General features: G+C 44.0%; 1 protein-coding gene across 1 annotated transcript; it reads right to left on the minus strand.

Moving 5' to 3' along the window:
• Positions 1–94: 94 nt before the first annotated feature.
• Positions 95–14,008, minus strand: IFNGR2 (interferon gamma receptor 2). The gene is made up of 7 exons (XM_063346357.1): positions 13,723–14,008; positions 8,955–9,081; positions 8,463–8,638; positions 6,507–6,655; positions 4,951–5,104; positions 3,700–3,854; positions 95–1,174 (listed from the first exon to the last, which is right to left on the minus strand). The coding sequence occupies exons 1-7, from the start codon at positions 13,799–13,801 to the stop codon at positions 1,001–1,003; spliced, it is 1,014 nt and encodes a 337-aa protein (XP_063202427.1). The 5' UTR covers positions 13,802–14,008; the 3' UTR covers positions 95–1,000.
• Between the last annotated feature and the right edge of the window lie 348 nt (positions 14,009–14,356).

Consider the following 14,356-nt stretch of genomic DNA (forward strand, 5'->3'; position numbering starts at 1 on the left):
CACAGTTGTTTATTCTTTTTTTTAAACAACTTCTATCAAACCCAAGAAAAAAAAAGTCAAACAAATAAACCCAACCTTTTTAGGATGGAAGTGGTTCATTTATTCTTTGTGCTTTATTAGACACCTTCCAGACCCCGCAGGATTGTGATGCGAGACTTAATTTGCAGTCTTCTGCTTAAAGGGACTCAAAACGCACCCCTTGGGCAACTTTGCATTAATAGTCAAAAGAGATTTTTAGTGTCTGATAATTACTGATACACATTATAGAAATTCTGAGCAAAATTAAAGTTTGTTTTGCTGTGAAGAATGATTGTCACACCGACGGAGCGGAAGATTAATGCTTCTCATGAATGTGTCAGGAGGTCTTTCTTGGAGCAGTTCTTTGCATGGGTTCACGCTGAAGAGAATGAAAGTACTATAAAATTTCTTTTTTAGACTGCCACACTGATCTGGAGGGAAAAAGCTGCCACAGAAGACTGTGTCTAGTTAAAACGATTCAGAAAAAACATAGTGGGGTGGATAGTGCATTTGAGTGCTAACACAGACTTCATCGATAAGGCAACAAAACAAAAGCCACTACAGAAGTAATTCATGGTGTAATTATTCACTCAAAAATTCCAGGTTGTACTACATCCTACCATAAAGTGCCATTATTTCTCAAAGCTTTATTTCAATTTGGGGTGGGAAATATGACGATGTTAATATAACCATTTTATAACCCTCTGTCTTTTTTTAGGCAATTTAGTGTTCATTTCCCTTTCACATTCCACTTTCTCAGTCTCCTTGGCAGAGCAGAGTTGCTGTTGCAGCGCAGCAGAAGCCATTTAAACAAAGGCTCGGGGTCCACGCTAATCTCAGGAAGGAACATCTCACTTGGGATGTCTCAGTGGACGCATTTTGTCCAGAGCCCATTGTCTGTCCTGCCAGCAGCCACGTGGCGCTGCTCGTGGGCGGGAGCCTCTGCAAAGACTTGGCACAGGCACTCTCACTGGGGCGCTGCTTAAGTTACTTCAGTTTCACTGGAGATGCTGCGTGTGTGACCTTGACCATCCAAACTGCTGCCACAGGCTTGGCTTCCATCTCCACAAAACACAACAGATAAAGAATCATGGGGATCGTCCTCGACGTAATTGCCCAACGCATCTAAACCAGGCGTGGAAGGGTCCTTCAAATACTGGAAAGAGCCAGAAACACCAGTTCAGATAGCTATCCCCAGAACAGATGTATTGGAAATTACAGAGACAGAGCAGGTACCACCACCTATAGGCAAGTTGCTTCAGACCAGAATTCACAGGGAGAGCTGCTAAATGTATATTCTGTTCTAGAATTCCTTGAAACTACATTGAACAAGGAGAAAGTTAAAAACACCTTATTTCTGTGGAAAAAAAATAAACCAGTCATTCAAACTTCCATTTAAATGAGTTAAAGCAGCCTGCGTTTCCTATTTCTTTTTTTTAATAAAAACTGACTTTTCATGTCAGTTCAAGCAAATGCCTACTAGTTAAGAACAAGCCATAGAAGAAAACGCTTCTTTATTACACTGCTGGGGACGTGTCCTCCAACTGCAGGAATCTAGCAACTGACAGCTTGTCTGAAGCGCTGATGGAGCAAACGAGATACAAGATTCTGCTTTGTTTGGTGTCAGGCCAGTCGGAGCTGCATCTTTGATTGGTACAAGAATACCAGTGGCATTCTTCTCTTGTAGTTACTTTTTGCTTTAACTTCCCCACTGCCCCACTTTCCTCCCAAATTAAGTCATCAGCTTTACAATGAATGCATAATCAAAGAAAGAAGTGTTAGAAAAAAACGTAGGCCAGAGAAAACGCTTTCTGTTTCTTCCACCACCCCCATATACTCTCCTTATCACTAAGCTGATGTTGTGTTTCACAGGGAATTGGAGCCATTTACCACTTCAGGTACTGAACCAAAAAAAAATATAATTTGCCACTGAACACTTTTCCCCTTGATTAAAAAAAATAAATATAATAAAACCACCTGGAACACAGACACCTTCACATTGTTAAAAGACTGACGTAGCTTGTAGTTTTATTCAAAAGCTTGTCCTGTACTGTAAGAGGTGCCAGAATCTGGCTGAGATGGGACTGCAGCTCAAATCACATCTGTTGTGGGACAAAATTAACCTTAGTTTCAATTAAGGCACCACTTTCTCTGTAATCACAGCAAGGTTAATGAGCAATGGGATTTTTTTTTTTTCAGGTGCATCAAACCCAAATGTTTCATACGGGAAGCTCAAATACATCCCCTTTAGCACATTCAAGACATAAATGAAGCTCAGTTTGGCTTTGCTATGTGCAGGCATTTCTGTGGTCGAGCTGCTCCCTATAACTCAGGCGCTGAAAGCTCAGATCCTTCTGTAAAAGAAGGAAGCATGTGATTTTTCTGAAAACCTAAAAGAGCACATACAAAACTGCCTTAAAATAATCAGCATTCTGTACTCATGTTTTAAGAGGGGAGGCCACAGGCTGGTTGATCCCTTTTAGAAATACACATTTTAAGAATTATGCATATTTACTGATTTTCCTTCATTTCTTACCAGTGTTTTGCCCAAAACCAGGCTCACCATTGTTCAAGGGTATCTACTTGTGCTGCTTATTTTCCAGATTAATACAATTACTCCAGAAGACACGATAGTAGACTCTATTCTTGCAAGTCCTTTGCAGGAAATGCTGCATTATTTTAATACGCTGCACAAGGATTTTATTTCTTTTTTTTTTTCCCCCCCTATGTGAGATAACTTTGCTTGATATGTGATACAGCTGCCTCCACTGAGCCCCCATCAAACGGTAGCTGAGGCAGCACGAAAAGAGAAAATGATGTACTCGGGACTCTGGAGAAAGCCTGGGTTCATTCACCCATACTCCTAAAAAATCTGGAAAAACAGCTCCACAATCACAGAACTACCATAGTACAACCGACTACTCTGACATGCAGATATATAGAAAGAAATACACCTCACAGAACGGCAAACAAATACAAGCTTTTAAAAATATAGAATGTATGCTGAACAAAAACTTTTAAATCAAGAACTTCCTTAAAGACAACTTCCCGTTTAAATACTAAAAAGAGGAAGATGAACAGGATTGAAACAATACTGTTTAGTACAGAAATGTGTGAGCTACAAGGAGAAAAAAAGTCCCAGGATGACTTTTTCATTTGAATATTGCTAAAACTACAGGAAAAGAATAAAAAGCCCAAGAACATTCCCCCAGGTAGTCTTTAGTCTTCAAGTCAGTCCTTGCTCTTAAAATGATCAGTGTTCGCTTTTCCATATTTGATTTCTAGTCAGGTACCTAGGTCACAAGTACATGTTCTGCAGCACACAAAAGCTTTTTTGCTTCAAGTGAGCAACTGTTTCAGGCCTGATGACTTAAATAAGCAAAGAAAGGGGCGGACAAGGGGTAGTCAAGGAACAGGGAATCTTACTCCATTTTCCTAACAGGATTCTAGCAGCATTTGTATCTTAGTGCAGGGAAAAAAATAATTCCATGGAGTAAAAGAGGAATAAAGTGGGTGATTGTATATGAGGAAAGTAACGTTTTACACTAAATCAAGAATTATTTATATCTATTTCTGTTATGCAACAACTAGCTTTGTTCATATTCACTCCAAGATCATCACTGTGTTTTATGGGGGGTGAAGGGAGCAGGGGGGGCAGAAATATAAAACGTCTACACGTACCTCTTCAAAGTGCGATGGGATTTCTAAAGGTGGCTGAAACCAATATTTAAGTGTTTTGTGGTGTTTCCACAGAAGAAACAAACCAACTATTACCAGAATTACAAGAGCTAACACCAACAGAAATGTTAGTATAATATACCGATCTCTGGTTGCCTCTGAAAAAGAAAAAACAAACAAACAAACATAGGTATGGTAGGTTGATATTTATACATCATCAAATGTCAAACAACATACAGCAAGCTGAAATTTACTATACTTGGTAATCAAAGTATAATTTCCAAGGTTAAGATCACAACCCTACTATAGATGCCCTCTAAATACCTGTGTTCAGATGTAGCTTGTTTTGTGATTCTACTTAGAAGTCACCAGCTCCCATGAGCTGCTGCTCCTTAATCACGCTGCCGAAGGCCAGCTTCTACTTGACACGCTCGCAGGGCAAATGCGGAGCTGGAGGAACCACTGCTGGCAGGCAGATGGCAGGCGGGAAACGCCATCTGCCCTTCCACCCTCAAGTTGCCAGCAAGGGCCAATAATCCCAGGGACTGCTCTTTCAGAACACGCATGTCCCTTCAGCAAAGGGAGCGTCGCAGGCTCCAACATCACAGGCTCGGGGGCTTGTGATCAAGTACTGTAACCGGGCCAATACTACCCCAGCTCCTGCGGTGCCTTCAGAAACTCCATAAGCAGATTTCATCTACACGTCTTCCAGTGTGTTTAAAGCACGCTGAAGATCAGTTGTGCCTGTGTGTTGGTGGTCACACAGAGAGATTCAAGAGAGGGACAAACTCCGTTATCTTGCACATGCGCTCTCCTCCCCTCACCCTCTGTCTTATCTTGTACAAAAACATGTAGCTGGACATGTCAGAGAAGGAGGCAGGTCTAAGAGGAGAGGGACGTTCATGTCCTGCAGGGGGCAGTGGCTGAGGGAGAAGATTTGCAAGAGTAACACTATCTCCTTCTTCAATGACGTCCTCTAAAGACCAACTATTTGTTTTTTCTCCCTAGAAGGTAATACCCATAGCAGTATTTACTACGAAGGAAAAGGACGAGGGGAAGAGTACAACACAGTTTTACCCGACTGAAAAATTCCATATTATTTTGCCATTAATGGCAATTGTGAACTACTATTCGTTGTGCTCTCTTAGCACTCCTGTCAAATATGGGTATGTAACTGACCACTTACACTATCCAAGACTCGTGTTGTACATTCATCCCATTATATAAAAAAAAGTAACAAAATCGGATTTATACCACTGACTGTAGTTCTGTGACACTCCGGGACAGTTTGCAGTCCAAGTAACGGGACATCTGAATATGTTGACAATTCTACTCGAATGCTAAAACAATAAAGTGTCAATTCCTTTAGATTTTCAATTTTGAATAGTGTATTGCTTGTCTTTGTCTCCTGTTTAAAAGACACATACAAAAAAAAAAAGTATTACTGTAAAAACACAGACCTGTCTTCAACATATTTAAGTTTCTTATTCAAAAAGCACAGATTTTATTTTTCATAATTCAGTTTTCCCAAACAAGAGAAGCAGTGAAATAAATTTTAACTTTCCTACTTGAATGCATTTGAAATGTCATTATCTTTAAATGAAATTAAGCCTGACCATTTAAAACCCTCTATAAGGGGGCAGAGGCATGAAACTGAAGCGAGGCCTCATTTTACCCAAATTACGCTGCTGGACACTTTGACGCAGCTTCTGTAAGAGTTCAGGCAGGGAGCGCAATATAGGAAGGGGGAAGGGAAAAACAAGCCATGAGAAGTGCCTCCACCATCAGAGGAGGCTGACAGAAGCGTAGGTCAGTGAAGAGCTCCCACCATCTCAGCTCCTTCTGCTGAAGAGGAAAACAGCTGATGGGCAGTGCAAAACCTCCACAGCCTCCACACGGCCACCACAGTCTTTTGGGACTTCTTAACCTGTAAGGGGCTAGGATAAGGGCCTCGATGAAGCTGACAGAAGCACACAAGAGTGCCTTCTTGTCTGAATCCCAAACATGAAAGTATTTTATGCGTGTCAGAAAAATACACATTGGTGCAAGACAGGAAGGAAGTGGAGGCGTTTCAGATTTAGCAAGGTCTTCGAAGCAAAAGGTCTTTTAAAAAAAAAAAAAAAAAAATCTTTTCTGCTTCTGTTTTTTTTAAACATTTGACTTTAGAACGATGTTCTTTTGAATCTTCTTCCTTTTTTTTTTTTATTTTTTTTAAAGTGTATCTTAATCCCTTCCCTGCAACACTGCCCTGTCAAGAACACAATTACCAGGTCCCCAGACAGTGCAACATAAGTGTACGAGACCAACACGTCAGTAGGAACAGGGACAGCTCATCCCAGCTGCGTCCAGCATGTTTCTAATAACTCTGCCTTTCTTTGCCCTAGGAACAGGCGACATCAGGCCAGAGCAGCCTGCTACTGAAGCTGCCAGCACAAACAAGCCTAGCACAGGAAAGGAGGAAGGATATTTCAGAGCTTTCCAAATTGCCTAAGCAAACTTTGGAATCTAAATGTCATTTTAAAGCCACCTTTGACACTTTGTGGATTCTCTCCCTTGATCTCCAGTGTGATTTAACCTTTGTTTCATATGGAGGAAAAAAAGATGTTTTTGAAAGTTTTGTAATACAAGCAATACTTGTGCCAAGACAAAATTAACTTTTTTTCAAGACTCCAAATGGTGACCGTCACTGCTGGAGAAAAAAATGACATTAGTTTTCTTCCTCCATTTCTGCTGTTCTGACAAGTGACACTGACTCATATCTCTTAGGCACAAAGCCATTATGAAGAAAATAAATTAGAGAGAATTCTTACTTTTTTAGCCGTACTTGTTGCATTCTCCCAGTAGGACACATGATACTCAAGAACATCACCTGCTTCAGATCTAAAAGGGGGTGTGACACTAATTAGAACTGAGTTAGAGCTTACATTCACGCTGTTCACTTTGGGGGGCCCAATAGTAGCTGAAAATAAACACAGAAAGAGCAGTGAACCTCTGGGCTGCAGAACAGCTCATCATACTGTCTCCAGCTTTACTTAGATACTCTCAGCAAACATGCTAAATATCAACAGCTTTTTTCTCAAGAAAGGGAATACAATATTTTGTCATCTACTTAATATATTAAGATATCTACTTTTTTACAAACCTAAGGAAAAAGACTTGAAAGCATAAGTGAAATTAGATAATAAAAAAAAAGTTTCCTATTAACTTTCCCCGGAAACTCAGTAAATATTCACTAGAATGTACCTGAATTTATCTGCAGTTAATGGTGATACAATTTTTGGTTTGCTTTTTTTCCCCCCTTCAAATAGCCTGCCACACATTCCATGTCCTCTAAAAAACACACTGTTTGGGTCGATAGATTGGTCATTAGTCATTTATCCGTTGCATTTTGACTTTCACCAGTTAAGCTTATCAGCATTTGTAAAGCACTCCAGGATCTCAAAAAACCCCACTCATGCAAATATTTGAGTAGTGTACAGCTGCTTGCATACTAAAAAGGGCTAACTATTAACAGTAAAAATCAATCCTGCCATGCAATCATTGCTTATTGTGCCTCAAAAAACCCAGCAGAACCTGCCCTGTCCACGGTTACTTTAGAGAAAATTGGACTCCATCATCTTTACATTGATAGAGAAATTTCAGTTTCTTTCTACTTCCTGTTGCTGTACAACTGCAAACGCCTTGTTCTGTGTCCTCACAAATTCCTGAAGCTCCCCTCTCGACCGGGACTGATCCAAACATTAAACGAAGAGAACAGCCTGACAGTATAGCCCATGGTCTTGGTGTCTAGGAACTGATCTCAAAGGCGGTCACCCAAGAATGATCACATAATGTTCCTCTTGCTTCCTCAAGGAATAGACACACAAACACCTCTTCCAGACCAAGCCTCTCCTTTGTCTCATATTCCCATTGCATATTCCCAGTGCTTTCCTAATGCCCAAAGGATCCCACTCCCAAATAATCCTGCATCACAAGCTATGGAAATGTCAGTTGTAAACTTCAGTGCAGGATTCGGGCAATTCCTCACCCTCACACTCCTTATTACTAAAGAAAATCCAAGATTTAGAACTGAAGTCACCAGGGAAAGTATCATACTCTTTGCAGCACAGACCACCACTACTTCTCACAAGGTATGGGGAAACTTGAACCAAAGAGTTAATAAATCCATTTCTCTGCTTCATTAACATTTCAGCCGGATTTTTAGACTCAACATTTACTTTCTTGTAATTCTGAAACCAATCATAGCAAGGCAAAGAGCAGATCTTATAAAGAACAACAATACTCTTGTTCACACATTTATCAGGATTTAAAGTGTGCCATTGACCCTTCTACACTGTAGTTAGGGCAGTTTATATTTATCAGAAAAGGGATCTGTGCAACAGAAATAGGTAGTACAAATTACCTGTCTACTACAAATCAAGGGGGTGTATGTATGCATACAGCAGTGCTAAGCAGGGAAATAAGAAAATGTAAAACTCTAAAAAAATATATGTCGTAGCTCTTGTAAGGCTCAACCACCCAAGGAAACTCATCTGTTTCTGTTTTGATACTTGAAAGACCGCACTGCTAACCCCACTACAGAGAAACTAAATAGTATCAATTTCCTAGTAACACAGGAGGCCTCCTGGCCTTTGTTAACCACACACTTAAAATTCTCTCACTTGGCTTTTGTACGTAACAGTCAAAAAAGTCTAGAACAGACAACAGACATAATTTTCAAAAAAATCTCCTTTGAAAGAGACACTGAAATCATAAATAGCACTTACTGTTTCTCTCTGCCACAAATGGATCTGTTTCTACCCAATTAGAAGTCACTTGCCCCAGCTCAGCCCTCACACGCAGAACAACAGTCCAGCGCCGCTCCTTAAGTGACATGGAGAAACCACATTCGGTCTGGGTGATACGGGTGCAGTTCATCTCATCCCACTTCTTAAAAGCCCCTCTGCAACGCAAAACAAAGGACAAATTAAGCATCAGCACATTACTGAAACTACCTAAAATATAACCCAGACGATTTTTTGTAATAGGATTTTTCTCAATTTAGTGAGCATATCACAGGCTAAGAGACTGTCAGTCTTCAGAAGCTGCTTTCAGACATACATAAAAGCATCTGTAACAGATAACTCATTCTTTCATTTCTATGCTTATTTTTAGTTGTGGGGTGTTGTTTTCTTTTTTTAAAAAAAAAAACAACAAGACAATTGTGTTACTGGATTAGAACAAAATCAGTTTCCTTGTTTTTAGAACTATTTACTTACGTTTTAAAATGGACTGTATATAACACCAAGCCTCTATCCACTTTAACGGGAGACCACCTCAGCAAACTATGAAAGTTATAGGAATAAACCACCACATCCTTTGGTGCTGGTAAATGGGGAAGAGATTCTAAAGGAAGAAGAGGGATAAAAACAATTATTGAAACATTCAAGTACACAGTAACTAACTTTTGGTCTCCAAATTCCAACATCATATATTACATTTTTACTGCTTTGCAGGCAAAACCGTTCCTCCTCCGCATTCCATTTCTAGGTGCACTAGTAGCAGTACATTTAAGTCCCTGCTATCCACAAAGCACCAAATTACAACTTACTGCTTTTATTTTTTCCATACAGAACATAACACTGAAAGTACAGAGTCCAGCACAAAACAATATACCTCACCCAGCTCTGCCATGAAGCTTTAAATTCCACAGCCACTTGTCATTACAAAAGCGTGTCTATTTCAATTGTCTGCATCTCACATTTTATTATCTCATGTGCTTTTCCTGACCACCTGGCTCCTGCTAACTTGTTTGAAAATGCTAAAGTCACTTCACCAAAACTTTCCAAGAAACAGGTGGGGAAAAAAAAGCCTTCTCATACTTAAACATTCACTAACACATAGAGCACCATTCCACTTGCAAGCCTGAAGTTTTATTAATTTTGAAACTGATTTCACAACGTAGAAAACACCTCTGTTAGAGGCGTGCCTTCTGCTAGTAGGAATGTCCACCCAAATTTGGTCGTGTTATAAAACCTTGGGGGGTGAATGAAGACCTCCATGCATTCTCCAGCAGCTTGTTAGGAGGCAAGCAACACAGGAGCAGAGAGCCAACAGTGTCTCTAGTAGGGGAGAAGAACCACTTCCCTGTTGGCCCAAGCAGGATGGAGGAGGAAGCCACTTATTGGATTGGAGCATGGCCAAAGGCCAGGCACCAAGCTGGGGATGGAGGGGTAGAAAAAGCAAGTGGAAGGTGGGAGGAAGGGCAGCTGAGCAAAAGGCAGAGAACCAAGGGTTGGGGAAATGGGAGTGGTTGAAGTAAAGATAGGCAGATGAGAAATTAAGCGGAGCAGCAGCTGGAGGGAGATGTTAGCTGGCAAGTAGGGCAAAACAGCAGGCTGGAGAACAAAAAAAAAAAAAAATCACTGAAAGACAAGGAGACCAACAGCAAGGAATCGGGATAGCTAAAAAAAAAGAGACTAAGATTAACGCAAGTAGGCTGAGGTGAGGAAGACAGGAAAATGCACTTATCAAATGCTTTAAAAACACTTTTGACCACAGCACTGCAGTCACTCAGGCTGGAACGGCGCTCAGGAGGTCTCCAGTCCAAGCCCCTGCCCTGAGCAGGGCCAGCTCTGGCATCAGACCGGTCTGCTCAGGGCTTTCTCCAGGCAGGTCCCAGAACCTCCAAGGACGGAGCCTGCACAGCCTTGCTGGGCAACAGCTTCACTGCCTGCCTGTCCAAAGAGCAAGAAAGTTTTTCCTTCTACACTTGACTTGTATTTGTCTGTGTAGCGATCCACTTACACCATTAAACATACTGGGTCAACAGGTCCTAAGCTCAAAGACAACCGTGACATGCCATGATATGGTATCCCATGTAATAAGATTTTCATTTTTTGTTCTTAAGACAATAGTCTCCTAAGATACAGTTTGCTTATTTTCACATAAATAAGATCAGAAGATGAAACACTTATGCTAAATTCTGGCCCCAGTTTTCTTTGGTAATATGGGGATAATGTTAAAAAGTTTTATCTTTTTGATTTCTACATTTGATTTTGTTACACAGCACTAGACAGCACACTGATGCTGACAGTGCTTTCAGAGGAGACATCATGCCAGGATCTTAACATCCTTCACATATAGGAAAGAGACAACACAAATCTTCAGAAAGTTGCATTAAACCTTAAGTCCAAAATACAAAATAATTGGTTAAGCTCTCAAAGTTTTAATTAGGCGTGCTACTAGTTTCTAAGCCTCAACTTTCGAGTAGTGCTCTTAAATAAATACACATTGCCTTAAGCTTCAGATGGATCATTCAGCATTGCCAACCTGTTTGAGATTCCTTACAGTTACAAAGACTACCTAAACCGTTAATCGCTTGTGCATTTTAAAGGCCACTAAGTAACCTTTTCTGCATTCAAGAAAAGTTTTCACTTCCCAGTCACGCAAATTCTTTCTTGCGCTCTCACTGCTGGTCTCGCATGTGGCAAGGTATCTCACACCATCAGTAATCTGTGCACTCAGACATCCGATACAAACTAATTTTACAAAATTCGAGAAAGCTGTCAGAACGAAACACAAGCGCTAGCATTTTTTTTCTTCACTCATCTCCTTCTTAAAAAAAAAAAAAGGGAAAACAATGAAAAGTTGGTTCATCTTCTCAATCAAGAATGCACACTGATTATTTTGCTTTATATCAGCATTCAGAAACAGATAATTTCCTCTAACAGCTTCAAAAACACTGAAAAAATTATCAAATCTACAGCTCTGTAGTTGAACATCAAGGTGCTGTGCGCCACAAGGCACTTATTAGTGCACTGAGGAGCTGTTTTCATAGCACACTGAAGGAACACATTCGTATTTCGGTTAGATGTCTCAACTTGACAAGGCAAGTTTCTGAAATCACACACTGAACTCCGTAGCGATCATTAGTTTGTAGGATCCAAAGTAACAAGATGCACACTTCAGAAAAAAAATACCTACTTATGCAAGTACCCGAGAAAAACCCAAACTACGTTAGCCAGGGAAAGGCAGAAATGCTGCATCCTTTCTCTCTGGAAGGTGGTCTTGCTGAATCAGTTCTTTTAAAGCATCTGCCAAACAATGTTCAGATTGTTTTTTCCTGATGCAGAGACTTCCTGACCCTTCAAGCCGCAAGTCAAAGCTTTCATACAGCAGAGTGTGAAGCCACAAGTTACAGTAAGTGAAAGCTGCTCAGCCTGGCCTAGCCATTGGTTTCACAGCCTCCATTCCTGCTCCTGAACGATTTCTGATCCCTTCCCCTGCATCAGCATTAGAACATATCATTTTGCTAAATGGCAAAAAAAGAAGCCTGGGGGGTTTTTGGATGAACAGAGGACTGGAGCACCTCTCCTACGAAGACAGGCTGAGAGAGTTAGGGTTGTTCAGCCTGGAGAAGAGAGGACTCCAGGGAGACCTTATAGCGGCCTTCCAGTACCTGAAGGGGGTCTACACGAAAGATGGGGAGGGAGTTTTTACAAGGGCATGTAGTAATAGGACAAGGAGTAATGGCTTCAAACTGTAAGAGTGTAGATTTAGATGAGGTATTAGGAAGAAATTTTTCACTCTAAGGGTGGTGAGACACTGGAACAGGTTTCCCAGGGAAGCTGTGGCTGCCCCATCCCTGGAGGTGTTCAAGGCCAGGCTGGATGGGGCTTTGAGCAGCCTGGTCTAGTGGGAGGTGTCCCTGCCCATGGCAGGGAGTTGGAACTAGATGATCTTAAAGTCCCTTCCAACCCAAACCATTCTATAATTCTATGACTTTTGCTGCTCCAGTGTACTGAACTGGCTTCTCATGTCGTCAGATAAGCACCAAAGCCTGCAAAAGGTGAATAGCAGAAGTGAGTGGCCAGGTGGGGATGGGTGATGACAGCTAGCTATTCTTTTGGCTCAGATTTTAACACATAGCATTGCCGTTTGCAACAGAAGTAACACAGTGCACTGTGCCTAAGGGAGAGAGCGCAGAGGGGGAGGAGGCCCTACGCACAAGCCGAACACCAGAACAGCTCCCTGGGAAATCTGGCTGCTGCCGATAGGACGGGACTGGGCAGCACTGACTGCAGCAGGTACCCCAGCTCACCTCAACCCACCCATGGGCATTTGGGCTCACAAGTCCAGACATGGATCAAAACGGCAGCTGCCTCCAAACAGCCAGAGTCACAGCCTGGCCAGCCAGGCCTTGACGTACAGGAGAAAACGTGACAGCAGACATGCTGAACTCATGGAGGTACCCGCGTTCCTCAATAAGGACCACGCTGTGTGCATTACCTCATTCAACACATGTCACCGCGGCTCTTCCACACTTGCTGGGAGACATACTGAAGCCAGGATTATACTTGTGAGCTATGGCTTAGACCTGAACTGAAGAACAGCCCCCCCTTCCATTATGGCAAAGCATTCACATTGAAGCCTAAACGCAATCCCACCTAACCCGTCAGTTCACAAAATTAAATGGAGGAGGCTCAAGTACACTTCACAAACAGGTGCCACACCACAAACCACAACCACACCAACGACTCACACCGTGTCAATCCCCCCTCAAGGCTGGGCCCGTGCAGGTTTTTACCTGCTCTCTCACAGAGGCAGCGGGTTTGGGGTCACACCGCCTGGCAGCTGCCGCGGGGCCAGCCTCGGCCCTGGAGGCGAGCCGGTAGCAGCCCGCAGGACGGCAGATTCTGTAGCAGCTGCAACCCCGCACTCGTCCCCTTTCAGAGGGCCAGGCACAGACGGGGCGAGCAAAGGGTGAAATCCGCCACAGCCCCGCTCTCCCCACCGCCGCCTGCCCCGCTGCGCCTCCCGCACCCGCCAGGGCCTCTTCAGGGGACCGTCACGGCCGCGCTGTTCCCTCGCCAGCCCCCTCCGAGGCCGCCCCAACCCGGGCCCTCGCCTCACAAGCTTCCGCCGCCTCCCGTGCCGGAAGCCCGCCGGAGAGGAGGCGCAGTGAGAGGCGCAGGCCGGGCGGCAGCCTCCAGCCCCGCACCGCCGGCCACGACCGCAGAGAGCCCCGCGCCCCGCCGCACCCACCTGCGCCCGGGGCCCGGACAGAGCCAAGGAGGAAGAGGAGGAGAAGGAGGAGGGAGAAGAGCGGCACCAGACACGGCATGGCCCGGCTGGCAGCTCCCCGCCGCCCGGCCCCGCTCGCCGCCAGAGGCTGCTAGCCGGTCCCTGAGGAGCGGGGCCGGCGGCGGGCAGGCCTGGCGGGGGCCGCCTCGCACCCGGCGAGCCGGCGCCGGTCGGCGGTTACCGGCAGGGGAGCGGGGCGACCGCTGCCTACCGGCCCCGCTCCGCCTCCACCCCCGCCTACGGGGAGGCAGAGCCCGCCCTCGGCCCCGCCTGCAGCCCTGCGGGCGGACGCGAAGCTGATGGGGGGCTTGCGGGCCCAACGGCCCTAACGGCCCCAACAGCCGGCGGGGGCCCCCTGGAGGCCGCCATTTGCTGAGGGCTGGCTCCGCAGGGCGGGCTGCGGCGTAGCCCCGCGTCTCTGGGTCGGGCTGGCGAGGCGCGGAGGTTTTGCGGGTGCGCGCATGGCGTGGCGTGCGGTCGATGTGAGAAAAATCTCGCCATTAGAAGCGGTTAAAGCTCCCCGTCTTTCTCTGGCTGGATCTAGCTGTAACACCAACCCGTGGTTAAGCCTAACCGCGTACCTTTTAATTGATGC

This window comes from Chroicocephalus ridibundus, chromosome 1 (assembly GCF_963924245.1).
Source record: "Chroicocephalus ridibundus chromosome 1, bChrRid1.1, whole genome shotgun sequence".
NCBI lineage: Eukaryota > Metazoa > Chordata > Aves > Charadriiformes > Laridae > Chroicocephalus > Chroicocephalus ridibundus.